General features: G+C 46.6%; 1 protein-coding gene and 1 long non-coding RNA gene across 7 annotated transcripts in view; one reads left to right on the plus strand and one right to left on the minus strand.

Annotated features, from left to right (window-relative positions):
- The window catches only part of arhgef10 (Rho guanine nucleotide exchange factor (GEF) 10), a 40,560-nt gene extending 21,942 nt beyond the window's left edge, over positions 1-18,618 (plus strand). For 2 of the 6 annotated variants that reach the window (XM_005477678.4, XM_005477677.4), the window contains 11 exons: positions 523-650; positions 1,992-2,092; positions 2,369-2,490; positions 4,331-4,417; positions 5,122-5,348; positions 5,438-5,595; positions 8,009-8,151; positions 9,407-9,581; positions 16,044-16,166; positions 17,217-17,711; positions 17,795-18,618. In XM_005477678.4, the coding sequence (XP_005477735.1) occupies positions 523-650; positions 1,992-2,092; positions 2,369-2,490; positions 4,331-4,417; positions 5,122-5,348; positions 5,438-5,595; positions 8,009-8,151; positions 9,407-9,581; positions 16,044-16,166; positions 17,217-17,698 (1,746 nt within the window). In that variant the 3' untranslated portion in view covers positions 17,699-17,711; positions 17,795-18,618. Of the gene's footprint in view, positions 1-522; positions 651-1,991; positions 2,093-2,368; positions 2,491-4,330; positions 4,418-5,121; positions 5,349-5,437; positions 5,596-8,008; positions 8,152-9,406; positions 9,582-16,043; positions 16,167-17,216; positions 17,719-17,794 lie in introns of those variants that run through there. The other 4 variants (XM_005477676.4, XM_005477675.4, XM_025901138.1 and 1 more) reach the window with 3 other exon arrangements.
- On the minus strand, positions 12,233-16,035 carry LOC102077441 (uncharacterized). Its single transcript, XR_270182.3, has 2 exons — positions 14,817-16,035; positions 12,233-14,622 (listed from the first exon to the last, which is right to left on the minus strand). It is a non-coding gene; the product is annotated as an uncharacterized LOC102077441 (long non-coding RNA).
- Positions 18,619-18,759: the final 141 nt, after the last annotated feature.

Here is an 18,759-nt window from a genome sequence, read left to right on the forward strand (position 1 = left end):
CCAAGTAGAATCTTATTCTTGGCCTGTTTGTGCAGATGCTTAGTATGTGAGCTAATCTGTGCTGCTGTAATAATTTATGAGACATTAAGCCAGAGACAACATTTGTAGACGTGTCGATTCATCCAAAGCATTTTATTTAGCAAACTAATGATAATAACTTGGCCGCTGCAACAAGCGTCGAAAACTGGAAGTCTCCTCGAGCGCGTGTCGACGAGAATTAGAAAGTAGACGTGTCAAAAGTTGCATAAGTAATAGCTCTGTGTTAGATGCATTAGAGTGACAGCTGTTTCTGTTTTGGCTTCAGCCGATGCAGATAACAGTATTAGCAGCGGATTCTCTTAGGAATAGCTTTCATTTTAACTTGAATCACACTAATGGCTCTAAATAAATGATGTTATGATTTATTGATGATGTGATACTCTGAGGTGGATTCGTTTACCTCCATGGCCCATTGTTATTCCCATTCCTCTGCCTTTGTCTCTTGCTCTCTGTTTTTCCACTCTCCGTTATTCTTTTCTGCAGAATGTAAATCCCACCGTGGCCCAAGACTGGGTATCAGGACTCCAGAGGCTGATACTGAAGAAGGAGGAGGAGATCAGGGCAGCTGACCGGTGCAGGATCCAGCTCCAACTGCCTGGCAAACAAGACAAGTTTGTGCTTTTCTCACATTTTTAGCTTCAGGCTTCAATGTCTCGATCCTTCTCACCCCCCAGGAGTTCATGTTTATCCCCCTTTACCCTGCTTTCCCCGTCTCCCCCCCCATCTCTGGATGCATTTCGAGCCTGTTTGGATAAACAGGTTTCTGCACCAGCTCTAATCTGAGGCATGAATCACAGCAGTGGAAATGTGCACCAGTGCTGGCAGCCACAGTCTGCCCAGCTGCTGCTGAATACAAATGCTCGTGTCATACGTCTACACGCCGTGTTATAGTCTGCACGTGGCCTCCCAAGGGTGCACCTTGTTTTGGCTTTTTCACATTCCCTGTGACCGTAACTGTTTTCTGGCTCGCCCTCTCACTTTCTCCCGACTACATTTAGCCGGTGAGATTATCCATGGGTATGTTTGGAAAGGCAGCTGTAGCTCGCTAATCCCTCCCCTCGTCTCTCAGAAACACGTCTCTGCATCAGGCACTGACAGCAGTGAGCCCTCCACCCGCACACAGCAGGAACATATATAAATATATAATGTGCACATGAGATCCTTACAGTGATAATTGGTATTGATTTCCACTGCGTTTCTCTCGGTCTGTCCTCGTGTCAGCGCTCAGTAATCAGACTCATTTGCAGATGTCATTCAAGCCTGACACGGGTCTTCTCCTGTGATGCATGTGGTGTTTAAGTGCAGTGCTTCTGCTCAGTCGACGGCTCTGTTTGCAGGAATATTCAAACATTAAAGTGCCGCTTAGAGAAATGTAAATGCTAATTTAGGCCTGGAGCTGCCGCGCTGCTGCCACGTGATCGAGGACAATCTCGTTAAAACATCTCTGAAGGTTTTTGGGCACAAATTGGATGTTATTTCTTATCTCTGTCTGCAGACCGACACTTTAAAATCTTCCTTTTTTTCATCGGCTGCTCCCTTTAGGGGTCGCCACAGAGGATCAACTTCCTCCATCTCACCCCGCCCCTGCCTCCTCTGTCACACCACCCCTCTGCATGTCCTCTTTCACTACATCCATCAACCTCCTCTGAGGTCTTCCTCTTTTCCTCCTGCCTGCAGCTCCATCTTCATCATCCCTGTCAAATATATCCAGCCTTCTCCCTCTGCACATGTCTGAACCAGCCCAGCCTCGCCACTCTAACCTTGAGCCGTCCCTCTGATGGACTCAGCCTCCGTTTGTCAGTGCCAAACTCTGTATCACTGAAGCGTCTTTAACTTACGCTATAAAGCGCCCTGAGCCAACTGTTGTTGGGATTTGATGCTAAATAAATAAAATTGAGTTAATCGAGTAATAATTTTTTATTCATGTGTGTTTTGGTCGTGTCTCTTTGCAGGACGGGGAAGCCGACCTACTTCAGTGCAGTGTTCAATACTCTCAGCCCAGCCATCAAACAGTCATGGATCAGCAACTTGCAGATGGCGAAGCTGGCTCTTGGTACAGTACACCTGCAGCGCTGTCCTACTTTTTTTATTCTTTCTGTATTTATACATGATGATCATTCATTTTATTGATCGTCAGTATTAGATATGCAATGTTAAATCTGTTTTATAAACTGCTACAAAGTAGCTGATCAGATGTATTAGAGGAACCTGTGTCACAGTTCCTTATGCTTACTGCGTGGTTCAGACCATTGAACTGTGCGTGTGTGTGTGTGTGTGTGTGTGTGTGTGTGTGTGTGTGTGTGTGTGTGTGTGTGTGTGTGTGTCTCAGAGGAGGACAATGTGCAGGGCTGGTTCTTTGCAGAGGATGATGGAAATCAAATGAAAAAGCAGAAACACCCCCTGCTGCTTCGACAGATGCCCGTGGTCATGTCCAAACTGCAGGAGTTTAAGGTGAGGCGCTTTGTTTTCTTTCCACTTTGTTATCTGTGCAGCGACTCAGTGGATCAGTTGGTTCGAGCTGTGTTACGATAATGCCACATAACTGTCGCAGGTATAGTTCACAGGTACCACAGGCCACACTGAAGTATTACGGTGTTTCTTGCGGCGCTGGCTAAAATAATCTCACCTGACCGAATGGATTAGAGGTCGTTTTATTTTGGTCGTGTTAGATCACTGAGTGAAAAATAACACACTGCCTGTGATTGTGGTGTTCACTGATTTGCTGCTGGTGTGAAAAACAGCAGGTAATCTTTTCATTTATCTATGAATATGTGATATTACAGCAAGAGTAGAAAATTAAGCTGTATATGTTCATACTTTCTGACTTGGTCTTCAGTGTCAGGGGGTGTGGCTTAGTTTGGATGCAACAGCCAATAAGGTGGAAGAATCAATCAAAATATGAATTCACCTTTTTAATATTATTAAAACACTTTACGTGGTGTTGTGTGTCATTGATTGACCAGCTGGATCAATAATACTGTAAATACATGATTATCTGCTCCGTGCATGTTTGGAAACAGGCACATAAATCCCTCTGTGTGAGTCAACTTGAGAAAATAGCTCAAAGATGTCATGACTGGTTTTTTCCCCAGTGTGGTGGAACAACGCTGTGGTCGTCAGTTTGAAACACAGTTTTCCTGTTTTAAAGAATTCCTCTGCAGCGTCATCAGATTCCTTTAAACTTCTCACTACAATTCAGCTGCTCACAGCAAAGTTTAACTTGACTTGTGAGGAATTTTTGTTGGGAAAAAGCAGAAATCTAATTCACCGTTCACACACCGCGACGCCGTCACGTACGGCTGTGTGGGCAGGCAGGATCTGGACACAGATGCTGGACACGGGAGACAGGAAATAAACGCTGCTCTCAACAAAACACAACACAAAGGCTGGCCAGAAACAAGGAATCTGAAATCCAGGGACACGCACAGCGATGAGGGATGAGGGCAGACCGGAGACACCTGGGAGGACAGCTGAACCTCACCGAGAGAACGAATAAGGAAAGAGATTAAAGCTAAACCCAAAGCAGACAAAAGACAAACAAACAGGAAGTAACTGCATCTGGGAAAAGAAATGCAGATTTGAGTACAGCAGGGTGGGAAAAATCTCAGGACGATACGAAGCTTTTTGAGTTCCGAGTTTTCTCGTATGTTGATGATTGTATCACATTTATGTTGTAGTTCACTTTGTTAGTCTTGAGTTTATTCTATAGTGTCTACGTTCTTCTGTTTAGCTCCTTGATTATTAGAGTCTCTGTGTGTCTGTGTGTCTGTGTGTGTCTGTGTCTCTGTGTGTGTCTGTGTCTGTGTGTGTGTGTGTGTGTGTCTGTGTGTGTGTCTGTGTGTGTCTGTGTGTGTCTGTGTCTGTGTGTGTGTGTGTCTCTGTGGTGTGAGTTCTTGTTTCCCTCCTTGTGTTTCTGTCATGTTCCACTGTTTCCTGCTTTATTGTGAAAGTCTCGTGTTTCCATGTTCGGTGTGTTTAGTTCTGCTTCCCCTGCAGCGTCATGTTAATCCGTGTCAGCTGTGTCCCTGTGTGTTCTCGCGTCCCTCGTTTATGTCAGCGTGGTTGTGTGTTTCTCCGTGTGTCCCAGTGTGTTTTTGTATTATTTTCCATTCAGCTAATAAAGCTGTGTTTTCAGTTACCACAGCTGATCACAAACACACTTTTTAATTTAACATGTCCTTACTCTTCAACACGTTCATGCTTGTTTTCAGGAGGACCTCGAGGAGACCGTGAAGTCATTTCTTTGTGGACACGTCAGATAAACTCTGGTGTTTTTCCTGTTCTGTGGCAGGTGGAGTGTGCTGTTCACAACCCAGAGCCCCACATCAACACAGAGAGCACAGCAGACACCCCGGTGGTGGGACATGGATGTGTCTGGGTGAGACGCTTTTTTATGCACGATCCAGAAATGAAGTCATGAGTTAGCTTACCTAACCTACGACTGCACGCCAGGGTGGATGGAGGCTGAGCCATGGACTGAAACTTGAGTGCTGCAGCACAAAGTCACGTTAAGTGTGTCTCAGCATGTGTTGCCAAATGGTCTTCCAGCCTTCTTATCTCCAGCAGGTGACAGTTTTTAAGTTGAACCACGTCTCTGTGAGTGAGTCTGACTCTTAGGCCTGGCACAGAGCTTTTTCCACTATAATGCGTTAGCACAGCAGATGGTGGGTTTTTGCTGTGTGTGTCTTAAAACGTCTTCTTGAGAAAGACAATCTGGCTTTCAAAGTTATGACGTCAGTGCTGAAGTTTTCTCCCAAAAGCAAACAATGGCTCTCCTAACCATGATAATCACAGCGAACGCAGCCTTTTAAACGTGGACGAAGCCTTTGCTCTGGCAGATATATACTGAGGTAATATTTAAACTGTTACTACAATAATCTGTAATAAAGACTTGTGGATTTGTTTTCTTCAGTAACGTTCAGACTGTCCTCAGTCGCATATTCTGCTGAACCACTGGGTGACTATTTTTAGTAAGCAGCTCTGCCAGAACTGGGCCAAATCATCTTCCTGCTAATAGCTTTGCACAGTTAAAGATGAAACAGATCATCTGTTAAACTGTACGGTCTCTTTATCTTGGTCCAGGTTGCGAGTTGCACCAACCAGATGGGACAGATTGCCATAGTGGCCATGCAGAACTCCAGCCCTAAGGTGACCGAGTGTTTCAACGTGGAGTCCCGGATTCTCTGCATGGCGTACGTCCCAGCTGAGCAACGCGAGGAGAACGGTGAAAACGTCCCTGACGATAACCTGGTGTCCTCGGCGAAGGCCAGCGATACCCCCAGCGTCTGCCTGGGCATGGAGGAGGGGAGGTGCAGACGCTAACAGAGTGAACTCACAAAGACGTGTCTCAGAATTCCATCGTGGAATATGATTATTCATATAATGTTGTCTTTTTCAGCATCATTGTGTACAAGAGCAGCCAGCGGTCTAAGAAGGTGCGTCTGCAGCATTTCTTCACCCCAGACAAGTCCACTGTCACCAGCCTGGTGTACAGGAAGCAGTGCCTGTACGCTGGGCTGGTCAGCGGCTCCGTGGCGATCTACTCCAGATCAACAGGTGTGTGCTTCACCAGTCCTGGCCGGGACTTTTCAAATTGTGTAAAATTTTGTTCACTGATCCTCTCAAGTGGCTGTAATTGGATTTGGTGATGGCTGAATGTGACGTTTGGGTCTCAGGGTCTCCTCTGCTGTACCATTTGCTTGGTAGTCTTGGAGAAAGCAATCTGTTTCCAGCAGTGACCTATTTAACGTCTTCCCTCCCTGACGAGCAGCGGCACTGCGAGCTCTTCCCACAGCTTTGCACGTTCTCTCTTTTGTTCCGTCTCTTCTTGGCTTGCATAGCGGTGCAAACAGAGGGAGCCTGAGCTTCTTCCTAATTCTGTCTCTGTTTCTTTCACATCAGATGGAGAAAGATGAGTACAAATTTAGGCCCAACGGGGGGAACAGTCCTTGTGCTTCTTGGCTGCCAAATGTACGTGTGGGTATCACTGTACTGAGGCGTGTTTTATTCACCTCTGTGACTCGTCGCTGCCCTGCATCGACCCAAACGACAGTAAACTCTTGCCGTTTTCTTGTGCTTGTGTGCACTGAGATGGAAGCAGTGATAGAAAGAATATGGATGATGGCCCGAGGACAGAAACACAGGAGGAAAGCTATTCTCGCTGCTCCCGCTGCCATGCTGCAGTTTCCCTGGAAGAAGCACTCGGCGTGTGTGTAACTGCTCAGGAATTTATTTTTTTTGACTCCTCATTAGACTTTGTTTTCATACGCAGCCTTTTCCCTTCGTTGTCCTCGTGTCAGTTACCAGGATGATGGCGCGCTGACCTTTGGTTTAACTGTTCCAGTTCAAGTAGCTGCCTGTTAGCGTTCATCGCCGTCCGTGTGTTAAAATGAATTCCCAGAAGCAGATCCAGGCCCTGAGAGTTTGATATGTTTGATTTCTGCCCATCAGCAGCTCTGTCACTGTCTCAGGAACATGATGCTCGATGCTAAAACGATGACTCACCCTGCATACATTGGTGGGGAAACTGTTCCCCGCACTCGTGTTGTAATGCCGCTCAAGTCCTTTGTCACGGTGACTGACTGCGCTTGTGCTCCATTAGCATTTAAATCAAACTTCCAGAGAAGCGCAGAGCTTATGAGTTTGTTATCTTTGATATAAACCTCAGAAAATCAAAGATTTTAAAAAGCAAACCGGTTAAAATGTTCTTGTCTTTAAAGCTGTCAGCGCTGAGCTCCTGGAGCTGCACAGAAACTGTGCTGTGGATGCAGGGAGTCGGCCTGGTTCAGCCACAGTCACTTTGTGTGTGAGCGATGGAGGAAGGAGGCAGTGACTCAGCAAAGGTCATACGTCACAGACGGTCAGAACACCAAGTCGGTTCTGTGTGCCGCTGCCCTCCGTCACCCACTTTCTCCTGTCCACAGTGATATTTGTTAGAAGGCAGACGATCGGTTTGCTTCTGCAGCGTTCAGCGTTTGCTGGCGTACACTCACACGTACGCTTTGTTGTAGCTGACATTAACATGAGGAAATGCTTCAGTTTAAGAAAGAAGAGATGTGGGCAGACGCACAGCAGAGAAGACTTACATAAGCCTGCAAGTTGGCACTGCTGTCTTTCCTTTCGCCTTTTTTCTCTCGTACGCTCACCTACACAGCGTGACTATTACAGTAATATACGCCGAGCTGCTTCAGGAATATCACCTTATTTCCTGAGTCTTTCTGAGGCACCCTTACAGCCTCTGAAAGACCATCCCTCTCCCTTCAATAGCTGCCTTTGTGCTTCTGTTAAACAAACAATATCGGCGAGGCGGCCTCAGTCGCTTCCTGGCCTAGATTAGCCGAGGGAATGTGGAATCTGGACCCGTGGAGGCACTCTGGATTCGCGTTCACTCGGAGGCTTTTGCATCAAATACTCTCCGACATGTTTACGAGTTCAGTGCTTGGATTTTTTAGATGAAAGCAGAAGCGCTGCAGAAGTGTAAGCTGCTGATTTATGAAGCCACCGTGGGGGGTGTTTGATTGCAGCAGAGCTGGTGCTGTAGGTGCTCGGGCACATGCAGAACAGAGTGTGTAGGAGGTGTGTGTGGGACTCGGCGCAGCTCTGACTAATGCTCGCAGCCCATCTATATTCATAGTGAAGGATGGAGAAACCATCAATGGCCACTCTACCGGCAGGAGCAGTTATAGATGCAGATGACCTTTACAGATGACATTTATAAAGACAGACACACTATTATGGGATTGTTTATGGACTGTGCAGCCCATTCTTCTTAACCACTAAAAGAAGAATAGCTCTCGGTTTATGCTCCCTATGATAGATAAATAAATGTAGCTGCAGTGAATCTTTCACTTGTTGTGCAGTTTAACCGACTTGTTCAGATATTCCTCGGTGGATGTGTGCGTCCTGCGTTTGTGCGGAGCTTGTGTGGAGTGAGTTTAACTGACTGCTGCGCTGTTGTCGCTTCTCACAGATGGATTGTGGAACAGCGACAAGCCCAAATTACTGAAGCTGGGAGTGCTCCCTGTGAAGGCCATGCTGGCTGTGGAGGAGCACCTCTGGGCCTCGTCGGGTGGACAGGTCTTCATCATCAGCACCCACGCACACTCTGTAGAGGTATGTCGCCCAGGCTTCTGTTACAGTACGTAACACATGTCCATCAGAAACGGGCAGATAGACTCTGTGTGGAGTAAACAAAGCTTCCTGTCTGCGTCTCTGCCCCAGCCCGCCCGTGAACATCAGTGTACACTCTGCCTCGTATCGCTCTGTCGTGTTTGTGGGAAATCAGAGTCTCTCTTTCGAGTCGGTGTCTCTAGAAATTAAATAAGAAGTTAGTAGTAGCTGTGCCAGTCAGTAAGAAAAACCCTCCCTATCCGTATATCTAAATGTTTAATACTGTTCCCAGCGCTTTTACCTCCCGAGTCCGGGAATATGAATGGTGCTCCGTGTGTGTCCCGGTCGGATTCAGGGAATGGAAGCGCCTGCTGCGGATCCAGGAATAGTAACTTTCCTCTGACATGCACTCACTCATAATCAGTTTAGCCTCATTAAGCTCATTATGTCGGCCCACCTGCCTGCATGGCTCTCTGCTCCTCACTGCACACTTACAGTTTGTCCACAGAGGTAACTAAAAGTCAGACGGAGCAGCAGAAGCTCTGAGCTTCTAAAACTTAAATCGTCTGATAAATATAAGAGAAGTCTATCTGCATGTTTCCTCATTTCCACATTTATCTAAAACACTGAATGGACTCTCCTTAGCCAAATACGAGCCTGCCCACATGGTGAGATTATGTAATCCACGCTGGTGGAATGGGTCTAGTTTGTTGGTCTCTGTTCACAAAGACTATGCAAATATTTAAAACGATTTTTTTTCTGATCAATCACTGAAAGAAGGACCCAGAGTGAAGCAGAGGTGCATGAAACGTATTTGTTTGCGACTCAAAGCATTTAACGCCTTCCTGTGTCGAATCGTTCTCTGGTGCTGTTGTGCGTAGCGAGCCTTCGTTTTGCACCTGAAGCATAATCAGACGCAGCCAGCTCTGCATGGGTGGGCTGCTGCAGCCTCAACAGTGTGAGGCAGACTTTCTGTGGGCTGAGTGCTGCTTTCTCCACTTCATAGTCACACAGCCAACATGTGACAGCCTGCAACATGCACTGTAAACAACAACAGCTTTGACCTGCTGAGACGTGTGAAATATATTATCATAAAAAAGCTTCTTGGCCTTTACGTCATGTAGACCGTGCTTAACTGAAATTAGTTATGGCGTCACGTGACGAATCCACGCCTGATCTTCAGGTCTTCCCCTCAGTCTCAGTTCCAGTAAATTTGCAGTAGATAACGAGGAACTTGTGTCACCTTCCTCTCCTTCAGAGGCAGTTAGAGGCCCACCAGGACGAGGGCATGGTGGTGTCGCACATGGTGGTGGCCGGGGGGGGCATATGGATCGCCTTCAGCTCTGGTTCCACGCTGCGTCTCTTCCACACCGAAACCCTAGAGCACCTGCAGGACATCAACATCGCCACACCTGTCCACAGTATACTTCCAGGTAAGACATAATCTTCACTTTGAGACTGGCAAAGTGTTTCAAATACCCAGAGACTATTAAATATTACAGTGGAAGGTTTGAAATTTCACTTGTTTCATGCATATTTCGAGATATCTTGCATAACTTGAGGCTCGTGTTCCCCCGACATGAGCACGGATCAGCTTCAAACTGATTTTTCGATAATAATTTAAGTATTACATAAAGTTAGACTTGAAAAGTTATTATTTGGGGTTTTATTGGTGACCACCAATAAAATCTAGCTGGGACCTTCCTCTTCCGTCTGTTACTATCCAATGAAAACCTGAATAGCACATGTTGCATGCAGGTGGTTCTAATGTCAGAGGTCCAGCAGTTAATGCGCGACACTAACCTTCCTGCTTAAACTGCTGCTCTTCTTTTCTGTGCTTTCTTCTACGCAGTGACCCGTGAATGTTAGATTTTGTACTATACTCAGAGACTTGAAGAAGCTCCGCCTTGCCGCGTGGTCTGATTGTGATTCTCAGGCTCGCCACCTTTACCACTGTGAGAACCGCCCCCCGTCTGTTCAGCATCACTCGGTAATGTGAGTTTGCCTCACAGAGACTGCGGCGCTCTCAAACTGCCTGACAAAAACTCTGTTGATTTCTAACCTTGTGACCGTCCCGTCAGATATATTTGCTCCAGCAGCAGCCGTGGCCTGCGATACACGCCCCGTCACCTCACATCGCCGCGCTCGGTGCCTTCCACTTATTAGCAAACATCGCTGTAGGCAGCTTCTGTTTGTCACACTCTCCCTTTTTCCAAAAGCTCCTTAGTCTAAACAGGGAAACAGAAACCTCTCATTTTGCCTCTGCTCATGGTGCCGCATAAAAACACTTTGGACTTTGTCAAGTTGATTTTAAGGCAGCTTTGTGTGTCAAAAGGAAATCCAGGCCATATCTAAACCCTTTAAAAACAAATAAAGGATCATCCTCTTAATAACTCACACGATCGTGACATCACATTTAAATACAGCACATGGTGTATCTGTGGCTGAGCTACTGGTCGAGCCGGTCAGTGATGCCAAACTGAAGAGTTTGCTTTGACTCGCCCCACAACTCAACCCTACAGCTAAATCCTCAGTAATCAGAAAACTTTGAACTTTAACATGTTGATGGCAAATAAAATCAGAGCCAGCTGCTTTGACAGAAACATGATGAAGTGAGTAAAACTTTGCATTAAGATGAAATGCATCTATGAGGGAGTGTCATGAATAGTGGGCACAGTTATTGTAAATAGAACCTTGGTTCCACCACAGCACTGCAGACTGAACCACTCCTTAACACGCTGTGAATCTGCAGCTTTATTCATGTAACTCAGTGTGATTACCATAAAACATAAAAAATGAAAACCTTGGTAGGTCCACAATATCTTAAGGTCATAAAAATCACAAAACAGCTTTATACACACAGTTTTGTGAATGCAGACATATGCAGCGTGTTCCAGGGAACAGAAAGCGCCCTCGGCACGCTGAGATCTAATCCTGGGTGCAGTTCAAAGACCTGCAGCTGATGGCCTGCGAGGTCTTAATGGCTCTAAATGAGCCATGCTTCATGCACAGTTTGTCCAGAGTTGAAAGCAGAGTTTTTATAGCAGAGCAAATATTTGTTCAGGCACTTTTATCAAAGAAAACTGGAGTTGCAGTTATTGTGCGTGTGTCACAGAAATGAATGAGTTTGCATCACTCCAACACACCTTTGAGTGAGTCTACAGTACGTATCGTTTAGCCACGAAGCTTTGTGACTGTGGCGAACGCTGTCGTTACCGTAGGTGACGTTCTGCTGCAGATGTGTTTGAGGCAGACGTTGCTGCTGAGCATGTCGAGGTCAGATCGAATCATCTCTGTGTGCCGCAGTCATCAGAGTGACCTGCTGCTTCGGCTCTTGTAATCTGCTGCGTTATATCAGCGTGACCCAAAAACACACAGCCTCAAAGGATGATGGGAGCTGTTGTTGTGGGCTGTGAAGTCGCGATTTGTACGGTCCAATCAGAACAGTTTTCAGCCACTTTTTTCCCTCCTTGTCCTGAGTAACACCGACAGCCGTGGGCTGAAAGTTTGTGTTTTTAGAGATGTTGACAGTCAGGCTTCCTTTGAGAACTGCATGTTCCACCTTTTGTGTTGTTTTTGTGAATACACCTGTGTGTGTTTACTCCTCAGCTTCAGCATTGATGTGACTGATGTTAGACCGTGTGCATGTTTAGTCCTGGCACCTGATTTTTCCATCATGGCTAAAATGTTGTGATATTTCTCTCAACGGCATCCAACCTTGGAGTCTGCATGTTCTCCCCGGGTCCTCCGGCTTCCTCCCACAGTCCAAAGACATGCAGTTAGTGCGGTTCGGCTAATTGGAAACACTAAATTGCCCATAGGTGTGAATGCGGGAGTGAATGTGAGTGCAATTGGTTGTACACCCTGCGACAGACTGGCGACCTGTCCAGGGTGCACCCTGCCTCTCACCCCAAGACAGCTGGGATAGGCTCCAGCGACCCCGCGACCCTGAAAAGGATGGATGGCATCCAACCTTTTGGCATCAGGCTCTTCTTCCAGTCACAGCGTGTTTTGTGATTAGCGGATTATCATGCTGTGTTGTAGCCAAAGTGAGCACCTGAACACACACAGCAGGAGGCAGGTATACATACAAACGATGAACTTTATTTCTGAAATGCCCAAAAGAAAAACAGAAACTCGTTGAACAAACTGCAGGAATGCAAGAAAACAGAACAACTGAGGTTGGCACGAAACCTCCACGAAGACAAATCGCGCACACGGACACAAATAACACAACAAGCCAATCAAAGGAGGAGTAAACACTGAGATGGAGAAAGTTGGTGAGTGACTGCTGTGAATGTTCTCCTGGAAACGTGCAGCTGTGACACCATCCACAGTTACTCACTGAAAACACTGAACTTACAAACCAAAGTGTACTGAAGGAAATCCCTAATCACAAGTAAAATTGTCAGATTGTCTGCTGGCAGAGTGCACACGGTCCTGAGTGAGAGCCCCCCCCTCACATCCAGTGTTAGGAGACAGAGTGCTCATTATCTAACAGATGTAAATAATAAAAGCAGCCTGCTTCTGGACCTCAGCATCCATATTAGCTAATGGAAGCCATGAAACCACAGAGGAAGCTGGTTCTGGGACAGACGGCAGCACATAAACGCTTTCATCCTCTGGGCCTCGCCATTAAGAGCCGACTTCCTCTGATAACGACCCCGAGTCTCTGGACTGTCAGCGAGCATTCAAATCGAGCTCTGTGGGGTTGTGTGGTCTCGATGTCCTTTTAATAAAGCGGTCGCGCGGAGGAGTTCACCTGTACTCCACTCTGTGTTTCGCGGCAGCATTTATCCCTGCAGGCTGCTGCTGGAGGACAGAGTGAAACCAAGAAATGTGCAGTTTCTGCACAAACTCTATTTGGAACTGTCAGCACGACGGTTTGGACAGAAGGAACTGCCTGCCGTCGATATTTTTAGACCGAGCGCTCGTTCAGCTGCAATTCTGTCCATCCGTTAGTGTTTATTTACCGAGTCGTCATAATGATATCAGCTTATCAGAAAGCAGGAAGTTCATTTTACTGTGAAAGGTCTTAATGCAATTTGGGCTTTTCTGCAGCACAGAACGTAGGAGTGGAGATGGAATCGGGGCGTTGTCTCCGGGTTGGCTGTCTCGATCAAAGGAGCAGTGTTGAAAGTAGGACTTGCTCTAGGTGGGGTTATTCTCCCCATGTTCAAGCATGTTGGAGCAATTCTGCTGAGTCCCATCTTTGAACAGGAGCTCCTTATCCAAGCAGTAAATGCACGTCTGGCTAATGCGCTGTAATTGCATCATCATTTTCCCTGTAACATATACTGTGGCTCGTGTTTATTAAAGAGATTTAAGGTAAGTAGTGGTAGTTTCCACACTGGGAAGCCTGCTCCTTTCTGTTTAGAGTCAGAGTCGAGTTTTATTCTGGATATTTTCATTTAAATGAGACAGATGAGACGAGACGCTGCCGGTAACCAGTAGATCTCACCGTGACACTTCCCAGCTGATGACTTGGTTTAAGACTGCTACTGGAACTTTATGTCCAGTGTTTAAATGTGCACATAAAGTTTCTCTATAAAACCGTCTGAATATTGCACAAAGCCAGGTTCAGAATCCAGAATTTTCCTGTCAGCAGCCGTAAAATTTCAATTTTTGCTGTTATTTTTATAAACAAAGCGTTCAGTGAACTCTGAATGATATATGTAAATGTTCCCTGTAGGATATCACAAGGATTCCCCAGCTCATCACTCACATGGAGGCAGTTATTAGTTATATCGCACGTTTTCTGAATTCTGTTTTTTCATTTTTCTCCATTACAGAAGCTCAAATCCTCAAAATCTACCCTGCATGAACAAAAACATGTTTTTGCCTGTCATGTCTCCCTGATCTGCTCGGGATTTATTTGATTAAACATGTGAGCGGGCAGCTTGGTGCAGAGCTGCACCTCTTAAGTAAACTGGAATGTGAGATTGTACAAAAGTGAAGGAAATATGGAAAAACCCAGAGAGCAGAGTGAATCAAAGGGTGGTACTCCATCATGGAGCAGGCTGCACCGGGATGATGTCTCAGAGGATGGTGGCCGACTGGCTGCTGAGCTGAGGGACTAGCCTGCCTTTGTCTGCCGCTCTGTGACCTAAATAGGCAGCCATGCATGGCCTAATGGCAGGCAAACATAGGGGGGGGCAGTAAATAACACCTTCAGTTCCTCTTGTTTGTGCATCGGTGTTTTTTTGCACAAACTGGTGAATAAAGACGCACATTTCAGATGTGAAAGGACCGAGTGGACAGGAGAAAACTGTGCAGCTGAACATGAAACAGCTCCTGTTATAACTTGTCTTAATCTGTTCTTCTCTTTGGCAGGATGCTAGACTAACACTGAAATTAAGGGATTATTTGTGTTGATAAGCTGTAAATGATAACATGTGTGCGTCCTGCATTACCTTTGGCTAATGGTGTGTGACCATTTTCAAGCCTTTCTATCGCCACGTCCTTTGAATGCCTCTGCCAATAGAGAGAAACTGTAATTATGTCTTCGCATTTAGCATCACCACAGGTCTAAAATGAATCTCTCCAGAGCTTTGGCTAACGATCACAAACCTACAGACTGATGACTGCAGGTATGAATCAGAAAGACCAAACCTGCCTTTAGCATTTCAGGGCGAGCGATAGAAGAAGTTGACGCTGCTGTTACTCACAATGTGCTGATCTGAGTTATTTCCAGGCTGAAAGGCTGATGCAGGGTGTTTTTGCAATGTTTGGGATTTACTCCGGCGTCCTGCTGCTGGTTGTCAAGACTAAGTGGCGATCAAAGAAGTGCTCTGGTGAAGGATGAAGGCCAAAGCCTGGTCGTGTTGCCGTTCACTCCGGGTTTATTTTAGTTCACCCTCTGGGTGGGGAACTCCAAATATTATGAAAGAAGGAAGTTGAGCAAGACCCCCAACCGGCAGTCTGCGTGCTTCTGCTAACTCCGGGCTCTCATTAGAAGCACATGTGGTAAGACGCAGGCCCAGTACCTGCCCGCATATCTGGCAGGATTCCGGGAAGTATGGCAGCGTGGAGCGTGCGCCTCATGCGAGGGGTCAGCTCTAGTGGGGGGGTCAGGCAGATAGACTGGCAGTAATTTTGGCTAAAGCCCGAGAGGATTACTTTGAGGGAGGAAATTCAAGTCAAGCTGTTGCAGCAGTAATGACTCACGACAGTCTCGCCGCCCACATAGCAGGACTGGAAGAGTGTTTTTACAAAAACCCCAGATCCTTATTACAGTCATAAAAACTATGATAAATATGTCTGACTGCACTCACGGCCGATTCCCAGCAAGTGGAGATGTTCTGAGATGAGTTCCAGGTTCCACGTAATAAGTCACTTAACAAAGGCAGTGAGCACAGCTGAATTTATTGCTGCTGAAAGGTGCCGTTAACCGAACAATCCCAGCTTTTAGCCTGCAAAGTGGCTTCACAGCGAAGTCTGTGACCGCAGGAAAAGGTCGGGTCAGATTGTTCTATTGTAACCGCCGTAAGTTTTCTGAATAGAGGCAGAGCTCCTTCTCTAATTACTGCATTACGCCTCACTCATTCTGTTACGTAACACTTTTGTGTTTGTTTGTTTGACTCAAAGCCGACTATAATAGTTCACTTACTCTGTTCAAATACTTGAAAAGAGCTGCTTTTATTTAGGCTCCTCTCTACGTTGCCCTGGAGACAAGTGAGCGTTGAACATGGTGGCTGCACAGATTTTGCCTCGTACCTCCCTCCCTGCTGTGCACCGCACTGTGGTTTGTTTTTTCCACAGCCTGACCCTTTGACTGTGTGGGAGGATGCGTTTGCTAAGCTGCGTCTCATTATAAACACCTATCTGTGGCTTTACTCCAGAAAGCATTCATTCATTTAGGTGTGACTAAACTGATGTTTCTGCCTTTTCTGTAGGGAACCAGAGAGTGTCGGTGAGCAGTCTGCTGGTTTGTCATGGTCTGCTGCTGGTAGGGACCAACTTGGGAGTGACTGTAGCGCTCTCTGTCCCCAGACTGCAGGGCATCCCTAAAGTAACAGGTAACACTCTAACATCACTGCATGGTGGGTGTATGTGGGCAGCTGTTTGTACCTGTAGCACACACGGACTACAAAAGTTACATTATGCAGCTTTTGTGCCCACTTCTGCTGTGAGGCATTAAAGGTGCAGTATTAGACGTACACTATACTCAACCATTCAAGTTACTGAATTCAGGTGTTCCAGTCGATTCAATGGCCACAGGTGTATAATCCAGTCGTGAGATTTCCTCACCACTAAATATTCCGCAGTCAGCTGTTAGTGGGATTATAACACAGTGGAAGAGATTGGGAACGCTGCAGACCTCCAAAGTTCATGTGGCCTTCAGATTAGCTCAGGAACAGGGTTTCCATGGTGACCAGCTGCATCCAAAGCTTACATCAACAAGCGCAATGAAAGCATCGGATGCAGTGGAGTAAAGCACTGGATTCTAGAGCAGAGGAGACGTTTTTCTCCGGAGTGATGAATCACACTTCTCTATCTGGTAATCCAATGGACGAGTCTGTGTTTGAGGGTTGCCAGGGCAACGGTACTCATCTGACTGCACTGTGCCAAGTGTAAAGTTTGGTGGAGGGGGGGTTGTTTTTCTAGGAGATGGGCTCTGCCCCTTCGTTCCAATGAAAGGAACCCTTAATGCTTCAGCATACAAAGACACTTTGGACAATTGCATCCTCCCAACTTTGTGGGAGCAGTTTGGGGATGGCCCCTTCCTGTTCCAACACGACTGCACACCAGTGCACAAAACGAGGTCCACAAAGACATGGACGATGGAGTTTGGTGTGGATGAACTTGACTGGCCTGCACAGAGTCCTGATAGAACGACTTTGGGATGAATTAGAAATTGTAAAAACTCCCATAAACACTCCTTAACCTTGTGGAAAGCCTTCCTAGAAGAGGTGAAGCTGTTACAGCTGCAAAGGTTGGGCTGACTGTGGATTAAGAACAGGATGTCACTCAGGTTCATAGTGTACTGTGGAGCATACCTGCATCTATGATAAACATGTCCAGGTTCAAATCTGAGATTAACTTTGAATGTTCGTGCCTGTTCTTAGGTCGGGGTATGGTGTCCTTACATGCTCACAGCGGACCGGTGAAGTTCCTCACCGCCGCCGCTGCAGTGTGTAACCAGGCGTCAGGCCCACTGCAGCCTGCAGAGTCCAAGAATGTGGAGAGCACCCAGCCTCCATCAGACTCGGCCCCGACCCCCTCGCAGGGACGAGGGGTGTGGCTGGGAGAGGCAGGCTGCACTGCCATGGCTCTCCAGGACTCCCTGTCCTCCTCATCCTGTGGCTCTCTGGCTCCATCCCAGGGTTCCTTGGAGCACGGGCCTGAGGACGGGGCCCTTTATGATGTGCTCCACGACCCAGCCCATCACCAGAGAGGCCGCCGCTCAAGTAAGGTGGACGTCAGCTCTCTCTTGGTGGTCTCTGGAGGTCTGGGACACCGCAGGGTCAACAAGAAGACCAAGCAGTCTCGCCATGAGGACACCACCTCTACCATCATGATCTGGCAGATCCCCTTACTCAACATGTGACACCAGCACCAAGGTGGGAGGTTAGCATTAGTGATCAGCAGGTAATGTCTACATGAAGTACAGAAATCCTTACATGTACCCTTTTGTTTTCCTCAGGTGACTCCAGAAGTGCTGCACACAACAAGATCTACTGTTAACACTTGACAGAATATTTGGGATCAATCAAAGCAACTAAGTGTCTCATTTAAACCGGAACGGGACAAGATCCGAAAAAACAGGAGGAAATGACAGCTACCGACGGTCGAAGGTGGTGCTGAGGACGGACCTGTTGGAGAAACCGTCTCTGTTGCTACCGAGTGTTGGACGTTGCTCTGTAACCTAGCTAACACATTTCAGTGCTCTCCAGTGTTTCAGGTCCAACGTATGGATCTGCAGTATTTAAATCAGTGTTGAAAAGAAATTAGGAGATAACAGCGGCGGTCCCGACTGCTTGAAGACGCGCGAGGTATCTGCTGTCACGTGAACGTTTGTTGTAAGATTAGAGCTGGGCTTTGGACAGTGTTTAGATCAGAGTTGGACTTTCTAAGTGTGACGGCTCAGGATTATGTGCGTGTGTGTGTGTGTGTGTGTGTGTGTGTGTGTGTGTCCTTGTGGAAACCATTTCCTCTTGTGCCAGCTCTCTGATGCTCAGACTATTATGTTAACAGAGAAAAGGGATTTTTAAAAAGGTGAACTTCAGATGAATAAATGAGTTTGTGAAGGCCTGATGAGGATCCCTGGCTGGCCAGGTTTCTGTTCTTAAAGGGAGGAAAGACTTGCTGCCAACACGACACATTTTCTTCTTTTTTTTATCCTAATTCACTTTTTTTCTGGCATAAGGATGTTTTAAGAAAATATATATAAAAGATTTATACTTTTCTCATGCCTTTTATGTACTTATGTATATTAACAAATCTATAAACACTGTTTTATTGAGCAAACTTTTTTCCTTTGTTTGAAGTTTAGTGGAGATTTGTCACTTGTTCAGGTTTACAGATGAGCACACTAACACACAGGCGGTCACATGGTGGTGAAGACATGCGGTGTCCAAGACGACTGTTATGAGACGATCAGAGGGCCAC

Source organism: Oreochromis niloticus, linkage group LG19 (genome assembly GCF_001858045.2).
Source record: "Oreochromis niloticus isolate F11D_XX linkage group LG19, O_niloticus_UMD_NMBU, whole genome shotgun sequence".
Classification (NCBI taxonomy): Eukaryota; Metazoa; Chordata; class Actinopteri; order Cichliformes; family Cichlidae; genus Oreochromis; species Oreochromis niloticus.